Genomic DNA, 25,829 nt, shown 5'->3' with positions numbered 1-25,829 from the left:
AGAGCCTTTCACGTTTTTACGTTACCTGATGACCACCGTAGTTCTCCGACATGCTTGGAAAGCAGTGGGCAACCTCCGGGTCTGAGAAGTGAAGCCAATGAGGAAGTGCCTTAAACCTGCATTCTTTCTAATAGCAAGCAGGGGGCGACTCCTCTGGTTGCAAAAAGAAGTCTGATTGTATAGAAGTCTATGAGAAAATGAGCCTGATTTACTGATCACCTGATTTATTACCTCAGTAAACATTGCAAACATGAGTTTATGGTCTCAATCTCTAGTTTCAAGTCTTCTTCAATACAGCATGATGTTCATTTAGTAAATTATGGTCCCATTTAGAGTCAAATAGACCATAAAGCAGGGGATGCTTTAGGGCGTGGCTACCTTGTGATTGACAGGCCGCTACCATGACGTTGTCCGGTCCGTGTTTTCGTCTTACAACTTTAAAACTTTCAGTGTGTTTTTAGTTCATGAAAGTTAATTGTAACATTTTTGGTCACTTAAAAATGTCTTATTCAGCATTCGGTTGTATTTAGCTCCACCCTTTTGTGTCATTTTTGGTTACAAAAAAACAAGATGGCGACAGCTAAATACGGTCTTGTCTAGAAGGTAACCCGCAAATTGCGAAATCTGATCTGAGATCTACAAAAACGTACAAAAACTGTCGCGAGACTCGCTGCCCGACGACCTATCCGAACATTAACTTGTCGAGATCAATGCCTAACCTTAACCAGTTTCCACAACTCGTGGGTTCCCTTCTAGACACGACTGCCAAATACCAAGATGAACACACGGAGGCAACGTGATGGCACCAAGGTGAGCTGGATTCGCTCTGTTGTTTGAATCCCGTTACCATAGATACGAAAGTGTGTGTGAATTCCTCAGTCAGCGCCCGGGAAACCGTCCCACATCAAAAGCAGCCGGTGTCTGGAGTTTGGTTGTGCAACAGTGACCCTCTAAAGCAGCAGGTTTCATCCTCCATAATGAGACCCACATTCTGTCCGTCCTCTGTCCTTTGTCGGCTCTGGAGATCCTTAAAACCGCACAAGAAAGAGATGAGCTGCTTCATTCTAAATCTTCCCTTTAATCCCATCTCGCAGAGGACGGTGTCAACGCCATTTCAGACAACAGACATGAAGACAGCAGCACCAGGCGTCTATAAATCACTTTGCTTTATTTAAATCAGCGGTTGGCAGTTATGCTATAAACAAAACATAAAAAGGACGACCAAAAATAATATCCAGCAAGAATAACTGTACTTGGCACTTGATGACCGTGTTTGTCAAGAGGAAATTATACATTTATATTTATATATGTGAGCCAAGTGCCTCCAATATACACATAAGAGCCGAGACGGAAAACCACAAATACCAGCTTTTACGTGGTCTCCACTTCCTGACACCAGATTCTAATTAATATTACAAATAATATTTCAGTAACCAACACAAAATCACCTTCTCCTGCAACCCCAAACCCACAAATTCATCTTCAGTACAGCCGAGACCGAGAAGGAGAGGGAGGTGTGGTCATGATGAGGAAAAAGAAAACCGTAAGATTCAGGATGAGAGGAATGCAAATTCAAATGGAAAAGACTTCCAGAGTGCAGATTTCGTGTTTTAGATGTACAAACATCCCAGAATTATCTCATTGGTTGTACAGAGCATGTGTTCAGGGCTCAATTTAACACATTTGGGTCCTGACTGCAACTGACGCTGAGGCTCATGGGTACTGTAGTATCTACAGCCACTCAACATTAGAAAGATGATTTTTTCCGAGGCTTAATCTTATAACCGATGGCTGTAATATAATCTCATTAAATTATTTATGTGAATTTACAGTTGGTAAAAATCATAATTAATACTAATATTATTATATTATTTTTGGGTATTTTATTCCATTTAATTTTTGTATTATTTTAATTATCTGATTTTATTTGCCTCATTGCTTCCTGAAATGGTTTAATTCCGGTCCAACCATGTAAAACAAAACTTTATTTTGTAAAATCCTGTATAAATAAAGTTTATTATTATTTATTATACTTGTTTCTGCAAATACTGTGTGTTGGCTGATGAAGGGGAGAAAGAAGTACTTGCAATACAAGATAAAAAGCGCCCTGGTGAACGCAAAATAGCCAAAAATGTTTGGTCTATAAAGCATGGTTTACTGGAGAAGAGCTGCTCTCTGCGGTGTGTCCATCAGCCAATATACTAATACTACATTTTTCTATAATATAAATATTGGCCTTAAAGCTAAATGCGAGATTGGGAGCACTTTATTGCCTCCGCACAGCTCTCAACATGGCAACTAACTACCAACAGGCTGGTATGGTATGGCAGGATACTAACAGTCATAATATTAGCTTTCTTATCTCTTCTTATCAAGTTTCTGTTACTTGGCAAAACATTTGTTTTATTTTGCTCCGCCCACTGAGATTTCTCTCAACCAATGAGATTGTTTATGGTTCCAGAAATGTTTGCATCATCCACTAACACAGTTTGACTCGACTTCCCACACCTCGTTTCCTCCTTCCAGACCAACACAGGGATTTGTTTCCTATTGGACAATTCCTTCTTAAAACAGGATATGTTTCATTTTGCCCACAACATCTGACCCAGGACCAGCCAGTCAATTTGTTCACCACACATTGCAGAATGATAGTGATGACTGAACCCAGATCAGCTGTTGAGGACAGAAAGCTTCACTGTGACCACAGTGAACATTGTGAATGATACAGGTCAACAAACAGCTGCACAATCACGCATATAAGAGAGAAACCTGGTCTCCTCTGAAACAAAAAGCACATCAATGATCAGGAACATAAAACGTTAAAAAAGAAGAAGCAAATGGAGCCTCAGTGGAATTGAAAGCATGGTGCATTATTGGCACAAGAGAAATGACTAGCCATAATCCAGGACCGTCATATAACATATCACAGTCCTGTATCGCCCACTGAGCGGCTCTTCCATTACAAAAAAAGGCCTCTTCCATTACAGTCGATAAAGATCATGTAAAATTAAAGATGCAAGATTTCTGTTCACAAAACATTTGCCGCTCGCAAATTGAAGATAAATTTGCTGCGCTGCAACTGACAATAATTTTTATTATCGATCAATCTTGGTTGCTGGTTATTTTCTCGATAAATCAAATAATCGTTTGGTCTATAAAATTGTGAAAAATTCAGTTTTCTTAAGCACAAGGCGACATCTTCAAATGTTTCTTCCAAAAACCCAAAGATATTCAGTTTACTACCTCAAAAGACAAAGAAAGGCAGAACTGAGAAGCTGGTACAAGGGAGTGTTAGACATTTATGCTTAAAATATCAATAATCTAAATAGTTGCCAATTCATTTCTGCCAATCAATTAATAAACTAACCTTTGCAGCTCCCTGCGGGGCTTTTACATGCTCGTGCATGGGTCACAAATATGACGTTTGTTTTGATTACTTAAACGATTTTGGAACGCAGTCTTAGTAAAATGGATCTCAGAGAGTAACTCCTTTTGGCGTGGACTTTGGGCTTTGTAACTTTACAGACCTTTTAAATGCACAAAAAACTATATAACAGACTAAAGGAAAGGGAAGGCATAATAGGTCCTCTTTAATTTAACTTCCTGTAACAAATTGTAGGAGCTGCTCAGTGACTGAAATGTTGATGTATGACGTTGATATGCAGTATGACGGTCCTTCAACACTGAGGAATGACGTTAAGGAATGGAAACCATTCTCTCATAAACCCTCTGTGATCTGTGACAGTTGATTTGTTGGTGGTAAACTGGATACACAGACAAATCAAACCCATTAAAAGCTTCAATCGGCCTTTTTCCAAACCCAAAACTGTGCTCACCAGCACAAAGCAAACCTTCCAACACTGATTCGGGAAGAAGGCGGGAAAACTAAAAAACTGAGGAACTTCAAGTTTCCTTAAGATGATTCCCACGTATTCATCTCACATCTTCATAATGAAATCTTGTGGAAGATATGAACCTCCACGCTCATGAAGCAAGCAAATGACAAGCAACAAACGAGGTGCTTAGTTAAAAACGTCTGCCTGCCCTCCTGCACCTTCAGTACAGTGACTCATCCCAAACATTAAACAGGAAATGTGAGGGAGGGGCGGGGGGGTATTTCATGATCAGTATGTTAAAAGAAACAGTATGTGATGATCTGTTTGTTCTGATATCTAATCTCTGTAATGCTCCACACTGTGAGCATTATTTTTAATGCCGGCATCTGTTTTGACAGATTAGGTGGCACATTTTTTGCATGGCAGGGGTCTCGTTTTGGAAAGGAACTCAAACGCATCACTAATAATAATAATAATTATTATTATTATTAGCGTCATCGTCTTCAACTTGAAAACAGCCAGGAGCTCATTCTGGCCTTGTGTGAAAGACACACAACCCAAAATACTCAGATGAGCTGCTCTATAAAAAAAAAAAAAAAAAAATTAGAATATCTGCACTTTATCAAAGTAAACAGGACAGTTTGACATTGAACAGCCTCTATTCTTATTGCCATGGATATTGATTTCATCTTTAAAGGAATAGTTTCACATTTTGGAAAATACATCATTTGTTTTCTTTGTAAGCGTTAAGATGACCACTCTCATTTCTGTACAGCAAATATATAGCTACAGTTAGCAGCCAGTTAGCTTAGCATAAAGACTGGAAACGGAGGGAAACAGCTAGCCTGGCTCGGTCTGAAGGGAACAAAATCCACCAACCAGCACCTCTAAAGCTCACTGATTAAAAGCATGTTATATCAACAATTAAACAAACAAGATATTGTTAATGCACCTCCGACTGAAATCTAGTTTCCTTGACAGATTAAATTATTTACCCTAGAAACACACAGAAGGTGAAGCCCTGCATAGTGTCCGTAGGTCTTCCTTTCAGTCCGCATATGGCCTCCACCAGTACGGTAGGGCAGCCTGTATGTAGCGAAGACAACACTGTAAGTCACTGCTACCAGTGAATAAACGGTCAGTAGCTAGCTGTTTCCCCCTTCTTCCAGTCTTCATGCTAAGCTAAACAGCTTCTTATTAAACAGACAGATATGAGAGTAGGATCATTCTTGTCATCTAACTCTCGCCAAGAAAGCAAATATTTCCTAAAATGTTGTACTAGTCATTTAATGGAGTTCTTAATGGCACTACCTCGTGCATCTCAAAACATAACTCTGTCGTGGGTAAATATTCAAGAACTCTGGTAACTCCCTGCCCTCGCCATGAAACTTCTTACCCCAAATCCTTCATCCCTCTTTCCCTTCCTCTGTCCTTCCATCCTTCCCTCTTTGCTTTTCAAAATGAGCGTGAATCGATGACACAGTGTGACCATCCAGACACATCAAGGTAAGCGTTGCATGTTTATCAGCTGAGGGGGGTAGATGGAGGGACGTTGGGGTGGGGGGGAGTGGGAAGTGTTTTTGTTTGTTTGTTTGTTTGTTTGTGTTTTATCTGACGGTGACTCCGAGCTTCTCCAGCACTCGCGTCCCTTTCTCCTGGTACTCCTCACGCGTCATCCAGAAGTTGTCCTTGTCCTTCATGATGTCGGCCAGCACGGCGCCGCCCAGGAACACCATGTGTTTACGCCGAGGGGGGTCCTCTATCCGGATCTTGAATTTCTGCGATCGAGATAAGGCGGAAAGAAGAGCAGAGAGTGTCAACAGAGAAAAGGAGGAGATAATAACGTGTTGAAACCACCGCCGCCCTGTGAGGTCCCTAAAATAGACTGAAGATTGTCTTTTAATTACAGGTTGGAGGATTTCCCTGAGCGGCTGCTGGGGCAGCAGATGGTGCTTCCTCTCGAGGAACAATGACATGTTATATTTTCACCTCGTCATCATGGGATCATGGGATCATGACAGAGAGAGACATTTCTGAGGTGTTGAGGGCATTAACAAGAATGTGGTTTCAGTTCCCCCTAGTGGCAAATACGAGTACTGCACAATAAAACTGTGGGGAAAAAGCAGTGATATACTGTATATTCAACAAAATTCTGTAACTGATCACCCTGATAAAGTTAAAGTTTACATCTAAAATGGGCTGAAAATCAAAGTTGGAAACATACGATGACCCACTCTCTCCCATTGTACAGACAACTCACTACTGCACATTAATCCACTCTACGCAAGCTACATTTCATGAGTTATGGTAGGCATGTAGTGGCAGGCAGCTACTGATCTGTTGGGGACACACACTCCATGTTTTCATCATATTAAAATGATCAGTGATATCTTCCCACTAGGATACATGTTGTTTTTGTTTTTCAGACACTTGTACTCACCGATAGCTTGTCTACGTCTCCCTTCAGCACTCGCTCCAGGTACAGCTGCTTAAGTTCGCGCTCCAGGCGGGACGGCAGGCCGGGATACATGGTGGAGCCTCCAGACAGGACGATGTGTTTGTAGAACTCAGACCTGATCAGAAACACAATGATTTATGACCAGAAACATTTTTTTTTTATTACGCCGCTCCACCCTGGCTGTGAGAAGTCTGTTGGTTTTTACTATCTGTTGAACAGATATCAGACAGAAACGTGTGACTCAAAAAGGAAACTTTCCCGAGTGTTTCCATCGACTCTAAAAGACGAGCGGTCACTGCCAGCTCACCTGGTATCGATATCTGCGGCATGGATGGTGTTGAAGAGCAGCTCGGCCACACCCACCCCCTCCACGTTGATGAGGTGAGGTTGAAACAGAGCCTCGGGGGCTTCGAACCTCTCACCTCCCACCTTGATCAACCTGCCGTCCGGGAGCTGAGGACACACAACAAAACCCCTGCATTCAGAAATGTAATGACGTCTCTACCTGCGACCTCATTATCAGTGAAGGAACAGATAAGGTTTATTAACATGACTGTGACTGACCGTGTACGACTCGACCAGCACCGTTGTCTCCAGCGCCAGCTTCTGTTCCTGCTCGATGTTATAACCGACGTAGCACAGCTTCTCCTTCATCATCCTCACCGTCTCAAAGTCCGCCGAATGGTTGAAGGCGTAACCTCGCAGCAGTAGCAGCTGGTTGACAGACGAGACGGGACGGATTTGATGGTTATCGTCATCATCAAATACAAATATATTAATTTAACATTTTACAAAGAATAAGCTCAACAACATACATTTCAACTGCTACATTTCTGGTATTGTGACATCCCTAGTGTGAACTTGTTTGGCAAGGGCTTGAATGTAACGGACATTAATTTATATGTTAGTGTCCCGCACTCCAGCTTTAATCTGTTGCTATTAGGGCTGTCAATCAATTAAAATATATAATTGCGATTAATCGCACGATTGTCCTCAAGTTAATCGTGATAAATCGCAAATTAATTGCACATTTTTGTATCTGTTCAAAATGTACCTTAAAGGGAGATTTGTCAAGTATTTAATACTCTTATCAACGTAGGAGTGGGCAAATATGCTTGCTCTATGTAAATGTATGTATATATTTATTATTGAAATCAATTAACAACACAAAACAATGACATATACTGTCCTCAATAGTAGGGATGCACTGATCCGACTTTTTCAGTCCCGATACGGATAGCGATACCTGGGCTTTGGGTATCGACCGATACCGAGTAACGATCCGATACCAGTGTTTAATTAATAAGCTGTATGCCTCACTGTGTGGAAGTGGAAGTGATATTTATTATTGGAAATCAATTAACTACACAAAACAATGACAAATATTGTCCAGAAACCCTCACAGGTACTGCATTTAGCACAAAAAAATATGCTCAAATCATAACATGGCAAACTGAAGCCCAACAGGCAACAACAGCTGTCAGTGTGTCAGTGTGCTGACTTGACTCTGACTTGCCCCAAACTGCATGTGATTATCATAAAGTGGGCATGTCTGTAAAGGGGAGACTCGTGGGTACCCATAGAACCCATTTACATTCACATATCTTGAGGTCAGAGGTCAAGCAACCCCTTTGAAAATGGCCATGGCAGTTTTTCTTCAACAACATTTAGTGTAAGTTTGGAGCGTTATTTAGCCTCCTTCACCAATGGATTCTTTAGGTTTTCTAGTTTCATATGATGCCAGTATCTACATTTTAGCTTTAAAACTGAGCCCGCTACAACCTAAACATCGCAAGTTGCATTAAAGAAATTAGTGGTGTTAAAACGAATTTGCAATATTGCATTATTATCGCGTTAACTTTGACAGCCCTAGTTGCTATAACTACTTCCGCTCTTGTGGGAAAGCACCACATAAATACACATACTTTGTACCACATATGCATTTCCCCACATATCCACCAAATGTCAGAATGAAATGTAGCATTGAGGGAAATATAAACACAGTCCATCACTGTGTGGGGCTGTCAGTACCTTGATGAGGTAGCGTGTTATGTCCCTCCCTGCGATGTCAAGACGTCGGGTCAGGTGAGGCAGCGAGAAGCCTTCGTACACCGGACAGATGTGAGTGACGCCGTCACCAGAGTCGACCACAACTCCAGTCAGCAGTCCTAAAACAAAGATATGCAAAGATGTGTATCACCCAAATAGGCTTGTGCCGAATGGCGATAGGATCGTATATCGACGATTGAAGGGATGATCGACGATGGGTTTTTCATTTGCCAATATTAAGGCGATTTGAACTAACTTACTATCAGAACTAAGATGCTATAAAGATTATCTCTAGAATCATTAAAAGATGTTTCTGGTGGAGCGGCATGTCCGCCCGCTAAGCCTCGTTAATCAGCACGAAAGATTGAATTGATGAATTTTAAATCCTTAATTACAAACCACTTTGTCGTCTGTTTTCCATGGATCTGACCGCATCTCCGTTCTCCATATACCTGCTCAACAAAACTTCACTCTGTGCTCCATAAGAGTAGTTAACGTTATGGATATGTTTTTTTTTTTTTTTTACATTTAAACCTTTGATTGAGGTTTTTGAATGAAGCTTTGATTGTCTGTTGTCATATTTTATGACGTTATCACCCTAAAAAAATAATAATGGGGAAATATGGTTTTGCGTTATTGTGGTTATACTAATTTAATTTATGGTGCTGTTAGATTGCTGCTAGACCGCCTCGTTAATACACGTGCGTGCCTTGCTGCGGCAAGTGGGAGACAGTTTTGACCGCAGTGAAAATGTTGTTTTTTTAAAGGCTAAACGACAACAAATATGGATTTAAGCAGAATATTGTTAGATAAAAACATGTGAATTTTGGAAATTATTATATGTATCTTTTTTAAATACATTTTGACTTTTGACATACAGCTAGTGGCTTTTTGCTAAAGTAGCACACATACATTTTGTTCAGAGAATTCAGGCTTTTCTGGTTTAGGAGTGGTCATGAGTGTTACGGAGACAAACAAACCTTGAGCGTAGAGAGTGAGGACGGCCTGGATAGCGATATAAACTCCTCTGAACTGGTACGTTTCAAACATCACCTGGCAGAAGACAAACAGAAAGTATCAGTTAACTACTAAAGCACAACATAGATATGTTTTGGTGTTTCTGCCACAAGTGACGCAGGTGTAGTTTTATAATCAATTAGACTTATGTCATTACAATAGAGGGACACGTCACACTGCCCCAGTCTCTAAGACAAAGTTAAAACATCTGGAATGTTACATATGATTCTGCCCACCTCTATAATCTTTTCTCTGTTCTTGGTGGGGTTCATAGGCGGCTCGGTCAGTAGGATCTTGCAGTCGCTCGAGTCGATGTTGAGTTTCTCTGGGCCGAAGGTGTAGTCCCACAGGTGCTTCATGTCGTCCCAGTTCCTGACGATGCCGTTCTCCATGGGGTAGTTCACCTCCAACATGGAGCGCAGCTCGCTGGCCTCATCCCCCACCATCAGGTCCTGCGACATGTCAGAGGTCAACCGTTCAGCAGATTGAGAGACATACTTTGGACAAGCGGATGTTAGCTCTTTACCTGCTGCTTTTCTTCACTATTGTTGGCTGGTGTTTCTCTGTTACAGTGCAAAACCACAAGGTTTTCATTTCAGCAGCTGATTTATCATGCAGGATGACCACCGCTCCACCCGGCTTTTAACTTTGCTAAAAACTCTGATTTTTTTGATGGTTCTAAAGATTATCTTTCCAGATATTCCTGTGGTGTGAGGTATGTTAAGAGTGTTTTTTACATCCCCCGATCGGCTTGAAAGTCCATCCTGGCCGTACCGATTTCAAATCATAAATATTAAACATGTTCAATATTTGCTTAGATTGAAATAGATATCCTGTTGTATGTGGGGCACACCGAGGACAACCGATGACGCAGTCACGTGGGAAAGAATGATAGCCAATTGGGAACCAAGCTGACTGAAGCAGAGGGAAAATCTTTTAGTGTGGGCCAGCCTTAAGGTGCTGGAAGTCTCAAAAAGTCCAAACTGGTAAAAGAGATATCTGCACACTTAGATCTATGCAGTGTTTCACTATATTTGACCTTTCGTTCTAACAGACCTTCATCAGAGCATACAGGTAAAAATAACCAATCCCATTCTAATCATTATACGCAACACACCTGTGCACACACTGGTCATAGAAGCTCCACCTCCTGGGAAGTGCAGCATTAAAGTACTGAATGGAGTACTGTGAGACATACAAGTGGAATAGTCTTCTTTTATCAGCAGCTGATTTATCAAATTACTTCCCTCCTGTCTGACTAAAGTAAATCATTGAAATTAGCTGCTGCAGTGTTTGGTTAGCATGCAAAAATCTTAGAACTCCATATAACATGGCCAAAAATCCCTGCGCTATCATACATGATCACTTATGTTATCCCACCGGCTGTCCTGATACATCCAATGAACTACTTGTAGTTACAAAGATTTCAATGTTACCTTGATTTCAATGTTGCCAACTTTAGCTGTGGAGCGGATGATTGGCCGGCCAACCAGCGCTGGGAAAATGTGTTCAGGGAAGTTGGAGCCTGCATAGCCGCACTTGACAAACTAGGATGGGATTGAAAGAAGAAAAGAAGGGGAAAAATAACATGGTAAAGTACAATGCATGTTCAATGAGTAAATTGTTTTACTAGAGCAAAATGCTGTAGGTTATAAGACAGATATAAGATCATAGAGTCAGACTTTTGTGAACCACAGTGTATTTGAGAACTTTGTCACAATATGATCAACGGACAATAAACGAGTGAGGCTGAATCTACACATCAATTCCTAACTATACATGGTGATGTTCATAATCACACATCCCTTTAAGGCTCATGATCAATTTAATTACATCGCTTCAAATGTTTATGAATTGATTCATCTGTGCATGGCTCCATCTTTTCCTCACAAACCAAATCTGGCCTGCCAAACAACAGAGCTCCCTGCAGGGCTTTTATTTTATCCAGTTGTTAAAAGTTCATCGTTACAAAGATGTAATATCAGAGTTAGTTTTCTGAACTCTCTCCTTCAACAAGCTTTGATAAAACACAAAACAAAAAATATTTCATCCGTGCAAAGTTTCAAAATGACTATTCCTTCATAATAAAATGATTTTGTTTTGAAGTACATGCAGGAAGTGAAGTGGCGTCAGCAGTAGCTTTATGAATCAACGTCAGCCCTCCACAGTAAATGAGCTGAGCAGAACAGAAAACTGTAGTCATTGTGGATCAGTCATGTCTGGCCAATGTCTGATCGGTCAGTATTGGGGCCGACACAAATCCAACAGACCAAATCTGTGCATCTCTAACCTCAGTAATAAAAACAAGACCACAGTAAGAATCATGGCCTATTTTACAATGTTTTTTTTCTTCCTGAAAATGTATCAGATGTGTCATTGTCAACAGCACAATTTAAAATCTGCTCAACTTTTACCCAGAGAACAAGACAAGAACATAGCAGGAGGCCCGGGAATGCTACCTGACCTCTCCCAGATCAAGCCCACATATTTCTATTATATTAATCATTTTATTTTAGATAATAGTAAAACACTGACCGGGAACATTTTACTGCACAATGAGTAGGCCTACTTTTACTTCTCATACTTTAAGTACATTTACATTTATAATCAGGGAATGAAAATTAGCATCTGCCACCTGCCAAATACAGGGTAAATGTTGGCTGTGGCAGGTAAAAATGTCAGGTCACCTGCCACCATGGCAGATAGAGGTTTCCTTATAATGAGAAATATTATATTAAGAATATTTGAGCCGAATAAAATGATTGGAACGGGCTTACAGTCCTGGGACAGCTACAGATGCTGGATTTTATACTTTTTTTGTCAGAGCATTTGATTTATCGATTGCTGTTGGGGTGTAATGAGTATTTAAAAAAATATATAATAAAATATGTTTCTGAAGAATATTACCAACTCTGGCTTTAGGTTACGTGATATATTCCATATTTCTACTGTCTTAACAAATCTAAAGTGTTCTACATAGATTTCAAAAGTGTCAGACAAAAGTATTGAATGCCTGATAGAAATTTTCAGTGACCTGCCACAGCAGGTTTAATTGCTGTCTTGTAATGTTTTTCCCCATGTTGTCCATGTATCTGTTTTTATGTTTTTTATTTTTTTCCCACTCACAATGTTGTTTGGTTATGATTGCCCAGACGACTTAATAGATATTTAAATCAATCTCCTCCTCACAAACACTAACCATACACTTCCACGCAACACACACACACACACACACACACACACACACACACACACACACACACACACACTTACTTGTCTTTTTATATATATATTTATATATATATATATATATATATATATATATCTCTTGTCCTACTTGTTTGTTATCATTATTATGTAGTCATATTATTTCTTTATATTAATCTTGTCTCTAGGTAGAGGCTTCAGATAAGCCCATCGGGGTTTTTTTGCCTCTTCCTGCACTGTATATTATTCATTTATTTTTTTGTTATGTTGTATAGTCTTAAATTGTGCAAAACAAATAAACAAATAAACAGTGGCAGGTGAGGAAAAAACTTGATTTCAGACCCTGCTTATAATACTTACATACTTTTACTGAAGTAAGGTTTTGAATGCAGGACTTTTTCTTGTAGTGGGGAGTTTTCACCACAGTGTGGTATTAGTACTTTGACTGAAGTAAAGGATGTGAATACTTCTACCACCGCTGGTGAAAGCTGCAGCAGATCTGACAAGTTGCCTTACATGGAAGAACTGCCTCAACTTCCGCGTTGGTGCAGTGGTTCCTCACTTCACATTTACTGGGCGATATAGTTGAATTAATTTTAGCATTTTTAAAAGCTACAGATATAATGTGACCATTTAAAGACATGCTGCTGACAACTGTACTCTATGTGTATGAGGGCGGGGTCGTTTGAATTAGGAACTGAGCTAACCTAGTTAGCATAAGATAAGATAAGATAGGACTTTATTAATCCTGAAGGAAATCATTGTGCCAGAGATTGCTCAATAAATACAACAAAATTACAACAAGTTCAAGTGTATAAAATAAAAAAGTGCTATTTCTAGCACCAGTTGCCTAATATAATAACAATTAAGTAAGATACATTTAATAAAATGAGTAAATAAGATAAGTAAAATAAAAAAGGTCAAGTAAGCTAACAAACAGAAAAATTAGTAATATTGCACATGTTGGTTCATTAATATTGCACACAATGAAGAACATAACCTAGCTAACTGAAAGTAAAATTAAATTAAATGATCATTCTGTCCTTAAAAACGTGATCTTTTTAACTAGCTGGTGTGTGGTGGTTCTGCTTTGAGTATTTATGTAATAACTAAAGCTAAGGACAGGAAGCTAGCTTACCTGAGCATGTAAAGCTACCAGCACAGGGTCGGAAATCACATTAATATACATTATGACTCAGTAATTAGGTGCTTTTAAATGTTTAGTGCTTACTTGAGGATATTATTATTATTATTATTATAGTGTTGGGTTTAACTGTGCAGTAGCTGTCAGTGCATAATGTTACTGTATCCTTGCTGCAGCTGCAGATGAATGATCTGAATCCAGCTGACAGACACATTCCTCCATCAACCCACCCAGTCAAGCTAACTGCTAACTGTTAGCATGTTAGCATGTTAGCTCCCCGGTTACTTCCTGTTTCCACTTCTCTCCGTTTTTCTCATCAAACTGCACCGACACGGAGCGACACAGGGGTGAGATTTAAACACTGCCGCCTTGTTCTCAAACTTACCCCGGTTCCATTGTCACAAACCACGACTTTTCTTCCTTGACTGTCCATTTTTTTGTCTCCTAAATCCAGCAGCAGCAGCCAACTGCCTGCACTCTGACGTCAAGCTAACCAACCACCGGAAGCAACACGCACAACTAAGCTGTTGTTCCTTCAGAATAAAAGCGTTTTTCTCCTATACATTTAATTGTAGTTTGAAGAGGTATTCAGTTCCTTTTGGTTAGTCCCATTGAGATCAAAGATCTCTTTTACAAGGGAGACCTGGCCAAGATAGAAGGAAGACAGTCATAGTGAAAATAACAGACAAAACATAAATTAACAACATTAAAACTTGTTCATACAAAACACTTGCACACAGACAACTTGGATTGCAGCGATTTCACCAGAGCCTTAAACTCATTCAAGGTAACTAAGTTTTGAAGTTGAAGATCAGATTGTACATTATTCAAGCAGTAGGTGCCGGAAACCTAAAAGCTTTCTTTCCTAATTCAGTCCGTACTTTGGGAACAACAAATTGCAAAATGTCCATAGAACGAAGATTATGACTTCCAGTTTCCTTTTTAAAAGTGAAGACAAGTAAGAAGGAACTAAACCCAGAATGCTTTTGTAGATAAACACATACCAATGACTGAGGTGACGAGAACATAAGGACGACCAATTCACTTTAGAGTAGAGTACACAATGGTGAGTCAAAGAACGACAGTTTGTAATGAATCTCAGTGACCCGTGATACATGCTATCCAGCATGTGAAGACAATGAGCAGAAGCAACACATCTCCATAGTCAATAACAGGCAAAAAGGTAGATTCCACCAGTTTCTATGGTTTATATCAGGGGTTCTCAACCTTTCATAACTTGAGGCCCACTTCTGACTGTTAAAAAAATTCTGGGGACTACCTTCCCAAATAAATGACAAACTGGGCTATAAATATGTGTTATGCCACCGTCAGGTGTAATGACCCACATACATATTCAGCTTACCCTCACCCATCACTGCCTGCCATTATGAATCCAAAGTATTCAGGGTCATATTTCCTCACAACACGCTTTGGAGCTTTTACTAGTGCAGGGTTGTCTCCAACATTACAAAACGTTCCATTTTGTGTCACTGCATCCGAGACATACTGTATATGTCTAAAGGGGAGACTCGTGGGTACCCATAAAACCCATTTTCATTCACATATCTTGAGGTCAGAGGTCAAGGGGCCCCTTTGAAAATGGCCATGCCAGTTTTTCCTCATCAAAATTTCGCGTAAGTTTGGAGCGTTACTGAGCCTCCTTCCCGACAAGCCAATATGACATGGTTGGTACCAATGGATTGCTTAGGTTTTTTAGTTTCATACCAGTATACCAGTATCTTCACTCTAGCTCTTAAACTGAGCCCGCTACAACCTCTGAAATACAGAATAGCAGGTTAATCTAACCATTTAGCAGTACCTTCGCGGCCCACCAGAGGGGACGCGGCCCTGTGGTTGAGAATAGCTGGTTTATATGGTTTGTCTGCTATGTAACGCCCATTGCCACAAGACTACACTACCCATGATTCATAGCCTCTGGTATTTCCGGGGTAGGTATTGCTGACAGCCATATTTGATTCGATTATGCTGTTCTGGCTGCGACAACCTCAACCTCAACCAGTTCAGCCAGTTCTTCTTGACAAAAACAACAAAACACGGTCTCTTTCTCTCTCCCACTACTGCTACTGCTGCGGCCAGCTGTAAGATTAACCTGCGACGAAGTCCAGCAGCTGCGTTCAACAGTAACAACGGTTCATAACCTGTAGTCAACGATGAATCCCGAATAGTAAGTAAATCTCCATTATGATGACAGGTCCGGTTGAGCTGTCAGCTGAAGCTAAGCTAACGTTAGCTTAGCCAGGGAAGCTAAGCTAACGTTAGCTTAGCATAGCTAGCCAGGGAAGATATTTTTATTTATTATTTATTTAACCAGGTTAGTCCCATTGAGATTAAGAACCTCTTGTCCAAGGTAGACCTGGCCAAGACGGTCAGCAGCAAGAACACAAAGTTGCAGACACAAATAGAGATAAAATACAATTCACAAATACTTAAAGCACTACAATGTGCATTAAAAGAGAACTATCTAAACACAAATGGGGACAAAAAGGAACTATGATGTATGATTTTGAGGTAGTTGTACTTTACTTGAGTATTTCCATTTGATGCTGTATTATACTTCTACTCCACTACATCTCAGAGGCAAATGTTGTACTTTTTACTCCACTACATTTACTTGATAACTTAAGTTACTTTGCAGATGTACAGTATATTATTATACACATCAACTACCCAGCAGTACATAAAGTAACTAAAATGAGCTCCACCTTTACCAGCTGCAACATTAAAGTGATGAACACATTAATACATCAATAATTATAATATAATAATCCAGTAATATAATATATATGAATCTGAAAGGGGCCATTCTGCATAATGAGTACTTTTACTTTCAGTACTGTAAGTATATTTTGATGCTAATACTTTTGTACTTGAGTATGATTTTGAATGCAGGGCTTTTTACTTGTAACAGAGTATGTTTACAGTGTACTTCTTTTACATAAGTAAAATATCTGAATACTTCTGGAGGAAGCTTTTTACAGTGTAGTAAGCACTGTTAGCTAACGTTAGCTTAGCCATGCTAACCGTACAAAATGAACGTCAGCTGCTTTGTCTCTTGTGCTAAGCTAACTAAGCTAACTAAGCTAGCTGGCTGTAGAAGGGTGTGTACGCACTATCAAATGACAGCGTTGATATTTAACACGAAAGTCACGTTTATCAACATCATCTAGTCAATATAAGAGCTGTTAAAGCGACTAATTATTCGTGATCCGTCAGTAACGGCTGTTAGCTCACTTATGGTAACTTAAACGGACGTTAGCATTAGTAGCTAGCAGGCTAGCTGGCGGAGTAGCTACGTAGCTGTTACCGGACACTGTTGTTGGGGATTTGTGTTGTTGACATAGTTAAGACACATAGGGACAGTTTGATCAGTTCACAGTCCTGACAGTAAACACCGAAGCTAATCGATATATATTTTAACCGATCTGGTATATCTGTAATGTCAGTGTTCATTTATCCACCGCAAACAGGAAGTTAGTGGATTGTGCTCCTGATGATGTGGAGTTAGTTAGGTAATGTCAGTCTGTGTGTGTGTTAACGTTACCTCTCTATAAAGAGCTTTAAACCAATTAATATTCATATTGTTTGTTTAGATAAATGAATCAGTCGTTTACTCAGAAGTATTCAGATATTTTACTTTAGTAAAAAGAAGCAATACTACACTGTAAAAATACTGTTACAAGTAAAAAGCCCTGCATTCAAAATCATACTCAAGTAAAAGTACATAAGTATTAGCATCAAAATATACTTATTATTCTATACCAATTATTCAGAATGGCCCATTTCAGATTCATATATATTATATTTAGTTAGGTAATGTCAGTCTCTGTGTGTGTTAACGTTACCTCACTATAAAGAGCTTTAAACCAATTAATATTCATATTGTTTGTTTAGATAAATGGATTAGTCGTTTACTCAGAAGTATTATAGATATTTTACTTAAGTAAAAAGAAGCAATACTACACTGTAAAAATACTCTGTTACAAGTAAAAAGCCCTGCATTCAAAATCATACTCAAGTACAAAAGTATTAGCATCAAAATATACTTATTATTCTATACTAATTATGCAGAATGGCTCATTTCAGATTCATATATATTATATTTAGTTAGATAATGTCAGTCTGTGTGTTAACGTTACCTCACTATAAAGGGCTTCAACCAATATTCATATTGATTGTTTAGATTAATGAATTAGTCGTATACTCAGAAGTATTATAGATATTTTACTTCAGTAAAAGAAGCAATACTACACTGTAAAAATACTCTGTTACAAGTAAAAAGCCCTGCATTCAAAATCATACTCAAGTACAAAAGTATTAGCATCAAAATATACTTACAGTACTGAAAGTAAAAGTACTCATTATGCAGAATGGCCCCTTTTCAGAATAATATATATTATTATATCATAATTATTGATGTATTAATGTGTTCATCACTTTAATGTTGCAGCTGATAAAGGTGGAGCTCATTTTAGTTACTTTATTTACTTTCCTTCCTTCCTTTTAGTTTTAATCTACAATAATATCAGAATTCAGTTTTTCTCCTATGGATGGAGTTGTAGCAGCAGAGGTACTGCCATATAGGGGAAACACTGGAATTTGTTAGTTGATGTGTATTTTGTGTTAACATACTATACTTCTGCAAAGTAACTTAAGTTATCAAGTAAATGTAGTGGAGTAAAAAGTACAATATTTGCCTCTGAGATGTAGTGGAGTACATATAATACAGCATAAAATATAGTATAGTACATATAATACTGCATAAAATACAGCACTATAATACAGCATAAAATGGAAATACTCAAGTAAAATACAACTACCTCAAAATCATACATAAGTACAGGACTTGTGTGAATGTACTGAGTTACATTCCACCAGTGCTAAAGGGCTGCTACTAACAAATATTTATAATATGGATCAATATAACGTTTCGATAAATTAATTAGTTGTTTACTCTAGAAAATGCCAGGAGAATAGTGAAAATAGTGGGGAAAAATCATAATTTCCCGCAGCTCAAGGTGACATCCTCACACTGCTTGGTTTGACCATCCAACAGTCTAAAACCAAAATATATTCAGTTCACAATTATATAAAGCAAAGAAAAACTGCAAATCCTCACATTTGAGAAAGTGAATCAGATTTTTGGTGATTTTGATTTATAAATAACCTAAACAATTAATTGTATTATCAACATCATTGGTGATTTATCCTCTGTCGATTTTCATATTGATTAATCAAAATCAGCTATATTGGTAAAATATGTGAACACATACAATGTTTTTCGTTGTGCTCAATCTACACGCACAGAAATAGACATACAGCTAAAAACAAGGACAACAAATCTGAACAAAGGTAATAAATTAACATTTAACTAAATAGAAAATGTATATGTAAAAGTATTATTATATAGAAAAAAAAATAATAATGACATATGTCGACTGTAAGACAATAGTGCAAAAGGTTCTGGAATAAATATGTAAAGATTCATGTAACAGCTAATCGACTAAATTTTTTATCACTATTTAGATTGTCATATCATATGTTGTTAAACTGTACAGTTGTTATTAACAGGGTTATAACTAACAAGTATTCTATTGATTACTTTCACCATTATGTTTTGATGATGTTATTTATCCTGTAATTATTCTATTAAGTGCTGAAACGATTAGTCGGCTGACTTAAATTTGATTATTAGCAATTTAGATAAGTGGTCAATCATTTAAGACATTTATCAATCCAAAATACCAAACATTATTCCAGCTTTCTCATATGTGAGCATTTGCTGCCTTTTTTATATCTTTGTAAATTGATTATGTTTTGGGTTTCGGACTGTTGCTCAGGGAAAAAAATAAGACCTTGAGTCACCTTGAGCGCTGGGCAAATGAGATGGCCAAACTTTATTTGCAGTCGCAACTCTATTATCTGGGACTGAATATTAGAATTTGTTTGAATACCACTATGATACCTTAGTTTCAGTAAATTATGAGTCTAATGACCCTAATATTGTGTAATTTAGTGTGTTGCAGGTGTTTTGATTATAATTTTGTGTTAATGTATTTTTTCCTCCTCCTCTATCCTCACAGTGATTATTTATTCAAACTGCTCCTGATCGGTGATTCTGGTGTTGGAAAGTCTTGTCTCCTTCTCCGGTTTGCAGTAAGTGTCTGTTTTTCAGCCACTGTTACATAACAGGCTTTTATGTCTTTCCTTGTCAGCGCTGTGATGGTTGATAACCCTGCAGGTATCATATCTGCCACCCAGACCCACCTGTATGTTTGTGTGTTTTATCCTAGGATGACACGTACACAGAGAGCTACATTAGTACCATCGGTGTGGACTTCAAGATCAGGACCATCGAGCTTGACGGAAAGACCATAAAACTTCAGATTGTAAGTAAAGGAGAACATCCTGTAATCGGGCTGTAAATAGATAAGTAGTGCTAAACTTTGGATTATGTTTGTGTCGGTTTGAACTGATGACGAGTTCTGCTTTGCTTTCTCAGTGGGACACGGCTGGTCAGGAACGGTTCCGCACCATCACATCCAGTTACTACAGAGGAGCTCATGGCATTATAGTAGTTTATGATGTCACAGATCAGGTCAGTGTTGCTCGAGGACGAATGACGTTTGTTTTAATGTTGGATTCTTTATTCCCCCAGGTCCATAAAAAAAACTACAACACCTAGTCATCATCCAGTCACACAGTAATGCTAATGAATATTTAATATTTTAATGATAGCACTTTATTTATGGACAATTATGACCTGAATTATGACCTGTTTACATGCTGCAAAAAACAGCATGCAAACAGTAGAGTGGATGTTGAAGTAGATGGGATTTATTGTTTTATTTTTGTTTTTTACCATGGTATCGTTTCGGTACCAAGCATTGTGGAATTTCACTGGTATTGGTATTGACTACAAAATTTCTGGTATCGTGACATCCCTAATGTAGTACAATACCCTCGGCTAGTTTACATTAATGTGCTTTATGTACATTAATCAACCACAATTCAACTGAAAATATCCATTTGTCAATGTTAATAGTGTATATTAATGGTGTAGTATGTAGATATTATAGCCGGAGTGATTTTTGAGACTGACATCAATATTTTTGGTTTAAAACATAGCATAAAAACAAACATTTTTTATAAGGATTCCTTAAATGTGATTTATATTTGAACAATTATGACCAAGCAATGAAGTGACCGTGACATTTTACAGTATAAAGGTAAACTTCTCTCCAGTGGACAAACTTATGTAATGAATACACTATGTCTAAATGACCATAAACATATCTCTGGATTAGCTGTACTGAAATTTTGGCTGATATATAAGACGATTTTAATATATTTGTGATAACATTAGGTTATTATATCTACTGGTCAGGCTCAAATAAATATGTAAAGTTACAGCGATATTTAAGGCATCCTATGGACTTTTTTTGTCAGCCACTGGTTTCAGTTTGTTACAGTAAAGTATGGCGAATCTATTATATATTCATAGGAGAAAAGATGCATCGCTGCCCCATCAGACCTCTTATGTTTTGTTGCGAACGGGATGTCATTGAGTTAATTGTCTGACTGAAACAGTTTCTTTAAGCAGACGGCAGTATCGTTATTGATGGCTGTTGTCTTCCTGCTCCCCTTCATCAGGAGTCCTTCAATAATGTCAAACAGTGGCTACAGGAGATCGACCGCTACGCCAGCGAGAACGTCAACAAGCTGCTAGTAGGCAACAAGTGTGACCTCACAACGAAGAAGGTTGTGGATTACACCACGGCTAAGGTGAGTGGACGGCAGGTTAACACACAGCTGTGAGACACTCTGTCACAAGAATATTTGATTTAGCAATCTCAGTTTTTATATGGCAGTTTGTCCAAATATATGTAGCTTAAAAGATAGAGATAAACATGAGCTGACTGAGCAGCAGTCTATTTTTTCTTGCCACTGTGGTCTCACTCTCATAGCCTTGAAAATCTGATGAGCTCACTTTTTGCTGTGAGATATCAGAATAGAAAACATCAACTTGTAATCGACTGAGCATCCAGCTGCTTGTCAGAAAGCTGGGTGACCTGTGGGGAATGGTTTAGAAGTTGATGACTGTGAGCCTTGTCATATAAGAAGCGCCACATTAGGGTTATATATTTATACAAGTATTGACTTGCTCATTCAGTTTGGTGCAAAGTCATTTCGGTCATTTCCACTCTGTTTTTTTAGGACACAAAATGAGGTAAAGGTGGCACCTCATAATGACCTACTGAACCATTTTAATTAATATTTCCTGTAAATAACAAGAAAGTTAAATATACACCAGGTCCTACGCAGCTGTGTGAGGCTCCATCTGTCTTCTCTGCTTAGGCACAGGAAACGACCTAACTGTTATATAACTCTATAATTGTGTTAAAGAAAATGAAGAACTATAAAGTGATACCCTTCCTCTGAAGATTAAACTTTCATCCGTTTCACCCTTTCACTATTTTGGGTGTTTTGAAGTGGGGTTGTGTGAGGTACTTATTTATAGTGGGTGTATTACCTACAGTAGATGACGGTCGGCACGCCCCAAGTTTGGAGAAACAGACAAGAGTACCAGCACAGAACCAAAGCAACGTACTGCTGTGAACGGGGCTGGCAGTAAAACGTATTATAGCCACCTAAAAAAAATCAATAGAACGGAAGTGGATCTGGTATACGCTGCTTTTGTTAAGGTTGAAAGGAGTAATATTTGAGCCTATCGGAGCATTTGATTTATTGATTGCTGTCGGGAAAAGACATTTCTAAAATCCTTACCAACCCTACTTTTGAGCAGCAGTTAGTTTGTTGTCATGGAATTTAATTGATTGAACTCCTCCCTTTCGTTCTCCAGGAATTTGCCGACAACTTGGGGATCCCCTTCTTGGAGACGAGCGCCAAGAGCGCCACCAATGTGGAGCAAGCTTTCATGACCATGGCGGCCGAGATCAAGAAGAGGATGGGCCCCGGGGCCACGGCCGGGAACTCAGAGAAGTCCAACGTCAAGATCCAGAGCAAGCCAGTCAACACCTCGTCCGGAGGCTGCTGCTGAGACCTCGAAAGCCACGACCTGAATCCACCCCCCGAGCCCACGACCAGTCTCAATGTTACCATGCTCCACAGAGAAAGAGAAGCAGAGAGCGAGAAAGAGAGAAGGAGGGAAAGACAGAGGAGGAAGACTTTGAGTGGACCGGGTTGTAAGTGTGTGTGCAGCTACAACACAAGATTCCCACCCCACCCTTTCAAAGTCAGCAATAGGACGGTAAGCCCATCCATACCCACAGAACACACTGGGCGGTTCTTTTTTTTTTTTCTTACTTTACCAAAACTCATACTGGAAAAAAACAAAATGTATACAATTTTAACAGTGTGTGAAGTTAACCAATGAAAGAGAACACGTGTATACAGCTTTTCTTCTTCTTTTTGTTTTGTTTTTGTTTGCCCTGCTCTTCATTTTGAGTTTGTTAAATGAGTCACTTTTCTAAAAAAACTGAAGAAAAAAACCCACACAGTTGTCTTTATTTAGCTGTGGATAACAGCATGACTTTGGCCCTGAATCTCCTCAGATAATATGAATCGGTAAGCACTTCAAATGAAGCACATGCTTAAACCAGCATCATGCATGTTCAGAACAGATCACATGCTCCCTCAGCTGCATGTGAGCAGTCATGATGCCGTCACGAAGCGAGCGGCTTCCTGCTCCCAACAGGAAACGCTCCCGATAACGTCACCTGCTCCCAACTTCACAGTGTCGCCCCTAAAAACGATGTGCCAGTGCCTTTGTGGCAGGAGATTTACATGACATTTATGCCTTCGGTGCTCTTGTGTTGTCGGCGTATTCCCCTCATATGCCCACAGTCGTGACTTCTTCTTACCTAAAGAATCCACTTTGTATGATAGCAGTTAACATTCCTGTATATATCTATATTCGGCTCTGTGTGTGCTCTGCTGGTATTCATGATACAATAAGCATGTGCTACATTGGGAGACGTGACGTCAGCCGTGTGTTTTTCTCTGCTAATGTTCCTCAACCGACAGCACAACCACAACAGGAGAAAACGAAAAAACCACCATCCCAGCTCGAGATTAATCTATAAACTGTATATATTTATACATAAATGTAAGAAGTGATTTGCAAATTGTGTAGAGAAGCAAGTGAAGCGAATGACATGATAAATAGCTGGAATTAGTAATCTCGGCACGTGATTTGTGGCTGCGGACATGACATTTTTGTGGCACAATGTCTACTATTAAAACAATGAAGGAGATCTTTGATAACTGCTGGTCCTCATGGTGTGGTTTTTTTTCCTTCTGCACACTTTCTTCACACTTGTTGTCCGGTCTCAGTTCGACCTTTGTTTCAGAGGGTTTTTTCAGCGAACCATAAGCTGAGAGGAATGATGATCTTTGGCCTAGATTTCTCAGGCTGCAGTCTGACACAGCAGCTTTTTATTCACCAGGCCTCCAAAGAGAATATACTACCATTAGTTCAAAATAAAACTTTACCCTAAAGTCACATTTCACAATAACTACAGTATTTTACAGTTCAGTTTCTAGTCATAGGTTCAAGTAAATAAGCCAAACAATGGACCTCATGCAAGAACATTTACATGTTCTTAACTTTCTCTTACTTTTTTTCAAACAGTGGGCCACCTGTGTGTAAATGAGTGTGCGTTCATGACAATTGTAAATTAACATAATTAATGCCCCAATAATACCATATAAGGCTACGCGTCCTGCCCCTCATATCCTATGTTGAAGTCCTGCTTTCAGAGAGCGGCGCGGGATTAAGGGACCTGCTAAAGCCAAGAAATGTGAAAAAAATAAAGAGTGTCGTTAATGCCGTGTCACCTGAAGGTCGTGCTGTCACTGAATTAAAGAAAAAAATCATTCGATATGAAAAACGTCTCGTCACAGCAAGGCGATCGATGAATGCAACGGGAGGGGGGTCAAATAATTTAAGTCGTTTTCCAGTTTAAGATGTTCATATTGATTTTGTGGTGTTATAAAATACCATCAATGGCCAATTTACATTAATGATATCGTTAGGTTATATGAATACATTTAGAATTATATTATAATTCAAATTGCAAAGTCAAACAGGATAATGTCAACATAATTATGAAGTGTAATTTATATACACTAGGATTTTTCAAACTCAAAATTGCTTCAAAGTAATGAAATATACAATCCATCATCGAAAAACTTAGGTTTGGACAACAGCAGACTTCACAAGGTGATAGATAAATGTCTCTGCTCTCTAAGATGATGAGGAAAAAAACAAAACTGAAAACATGGAAAAAACTAAAATGTAATACATACATAAAAAATGCATACATTGAAAAAGTGCAATTATGAACACCCACACAAAGAGACAGTCTTAACAATATATATCAAAATGAAAACTATACATATATAAATATAACTCAAGGTGGAAAGGCTTCCACAAATGAAGCCATGAAGGAGCTCCACATCCTCTCAAAGTCAAGTCAGTTTTATTTATTTATAAAGTATACATAATTAAAGGCCATACAGAAAACCTCATGTAACATATATCACAGACTTTCATAGAGCCTCAACAATTAGAAATATACTATATAGTAAATACATACATAAAATAGTATAATATATAACCTAATGAAAGATTACAGCAACTCTTTTAATGTACATAGAGCATACGAGTATTGTATAAATAGACTTGAAAAGATACCTTTAAAGGCTTTAAATGCACCTTCACATCAATCTTACTGCTCTAACTTCATTACATCATGTACTACACATCAACTCATTTGTGATGTGAAGAAGCAAAACAACAGACTGCTGATGGTGTGAGGTGAAGTTGCAGCTCCTCACCAGCAGAGGGCAGCGTTTGCTTCCTGCATACAAGACAGTAATTAATTAATGCAGCAGCAGCAGCTGATGCTCACAGTCCTACTGACAATAAAAAACATCAGGATGGGTCCCAAACATGTACATGCATCCAGCACATAAATGAGAGGTTAAATACGGAGCTGATGGTCTCTACATGATGAAGGAAGTAAGATGGAGTATTAGGGCCACATTGAGAGGAATCTTTTTTTGGAGATTTCGA

General features: G+C 38.8%; 2 protein-coding genes across 2 annotated transcripts; one reads left to right on the top strand and one right to left on the bottom strand.

The window, feature by feature from the left end:
• Positions 1 to 1,148: 1,148 nt before the first annotated feature.
• actr2a (actin related protein 2a) lies at positions 1,149 to 14,216 on the bottom strand. The gene is made up of 9 exons (XM_037764455.1): positions 14,097 to 14,216; positions 10,797 to 10,907; positions 9,597 to 9,812; positions 9,324 to 9,396; positions 8,326 to 8,462; positions 6,859 to 7,008; positions 6,602 to 6,747; positions 6,277 to 6,409; positions 1,149 to 5,614 (listed from the first exon to the last, which is right to left on the bottom strand). The coding sequence occupies exons 1-9, from the start codon at positions 14,142 to 14,144 to the stop codon at positions 5,444 to 5,446; spliced, it is 1,185 nt and encodes a 394-aa protein (XP_037620383.1). The 5' UTR covers positions 14,145 to 14,216; the 3' UTR covers positions 1,149 to 5,443.
• A 1,467-nt stretch (positions 14,217 to 15,683) lies between these two features.
• Positions 15,684 to 24,016, top strand: LOC119485352 (ras-related protein ORAB-1). Its single transcript, XM_037764891.1, has 6 exons — positions 15,684 to 15,896; positions 19,813 to 19,885; positions 20,023 to 20,118; positions 20,232 to 20,327; positions 21,383 to 21,514; positions 22,593 to 24,016. Exons 1-6 carry the CDS (start codon positions 15,883 to 15,885, stop codon positions 22,788 to 22,790), a joined length of 609 nt encoding a protein of 202 aa, XP_037620819.1. The 5' UTR covers positions 15,684 to 15,882; the 3' UTR covers positions 22,791 to 24,016.
• The last annotated feature ends 1,813 nt before the right edge of the window (positions 24,017 to 25,829 follow it).

Source organism: Sebastes umbrosus, chromosome 3 (genome assembly GCF_015220745.1).
Source record: "Sebastes umbrosus isolate fSebUmb1 chromosome 3, fSebUmb1.pri, whole genome shotgun sequence".
NCBI lineage: Eukaryota > Metazoa > Chordata > Actinopteri > Perciformes > Sebastidae > Sebastes > Sebastes umbrosus.
Note: the sequence above shows the minus strand (reverse complement) of the source record. Positions and strands in the feature narration are given on the sequence as shown.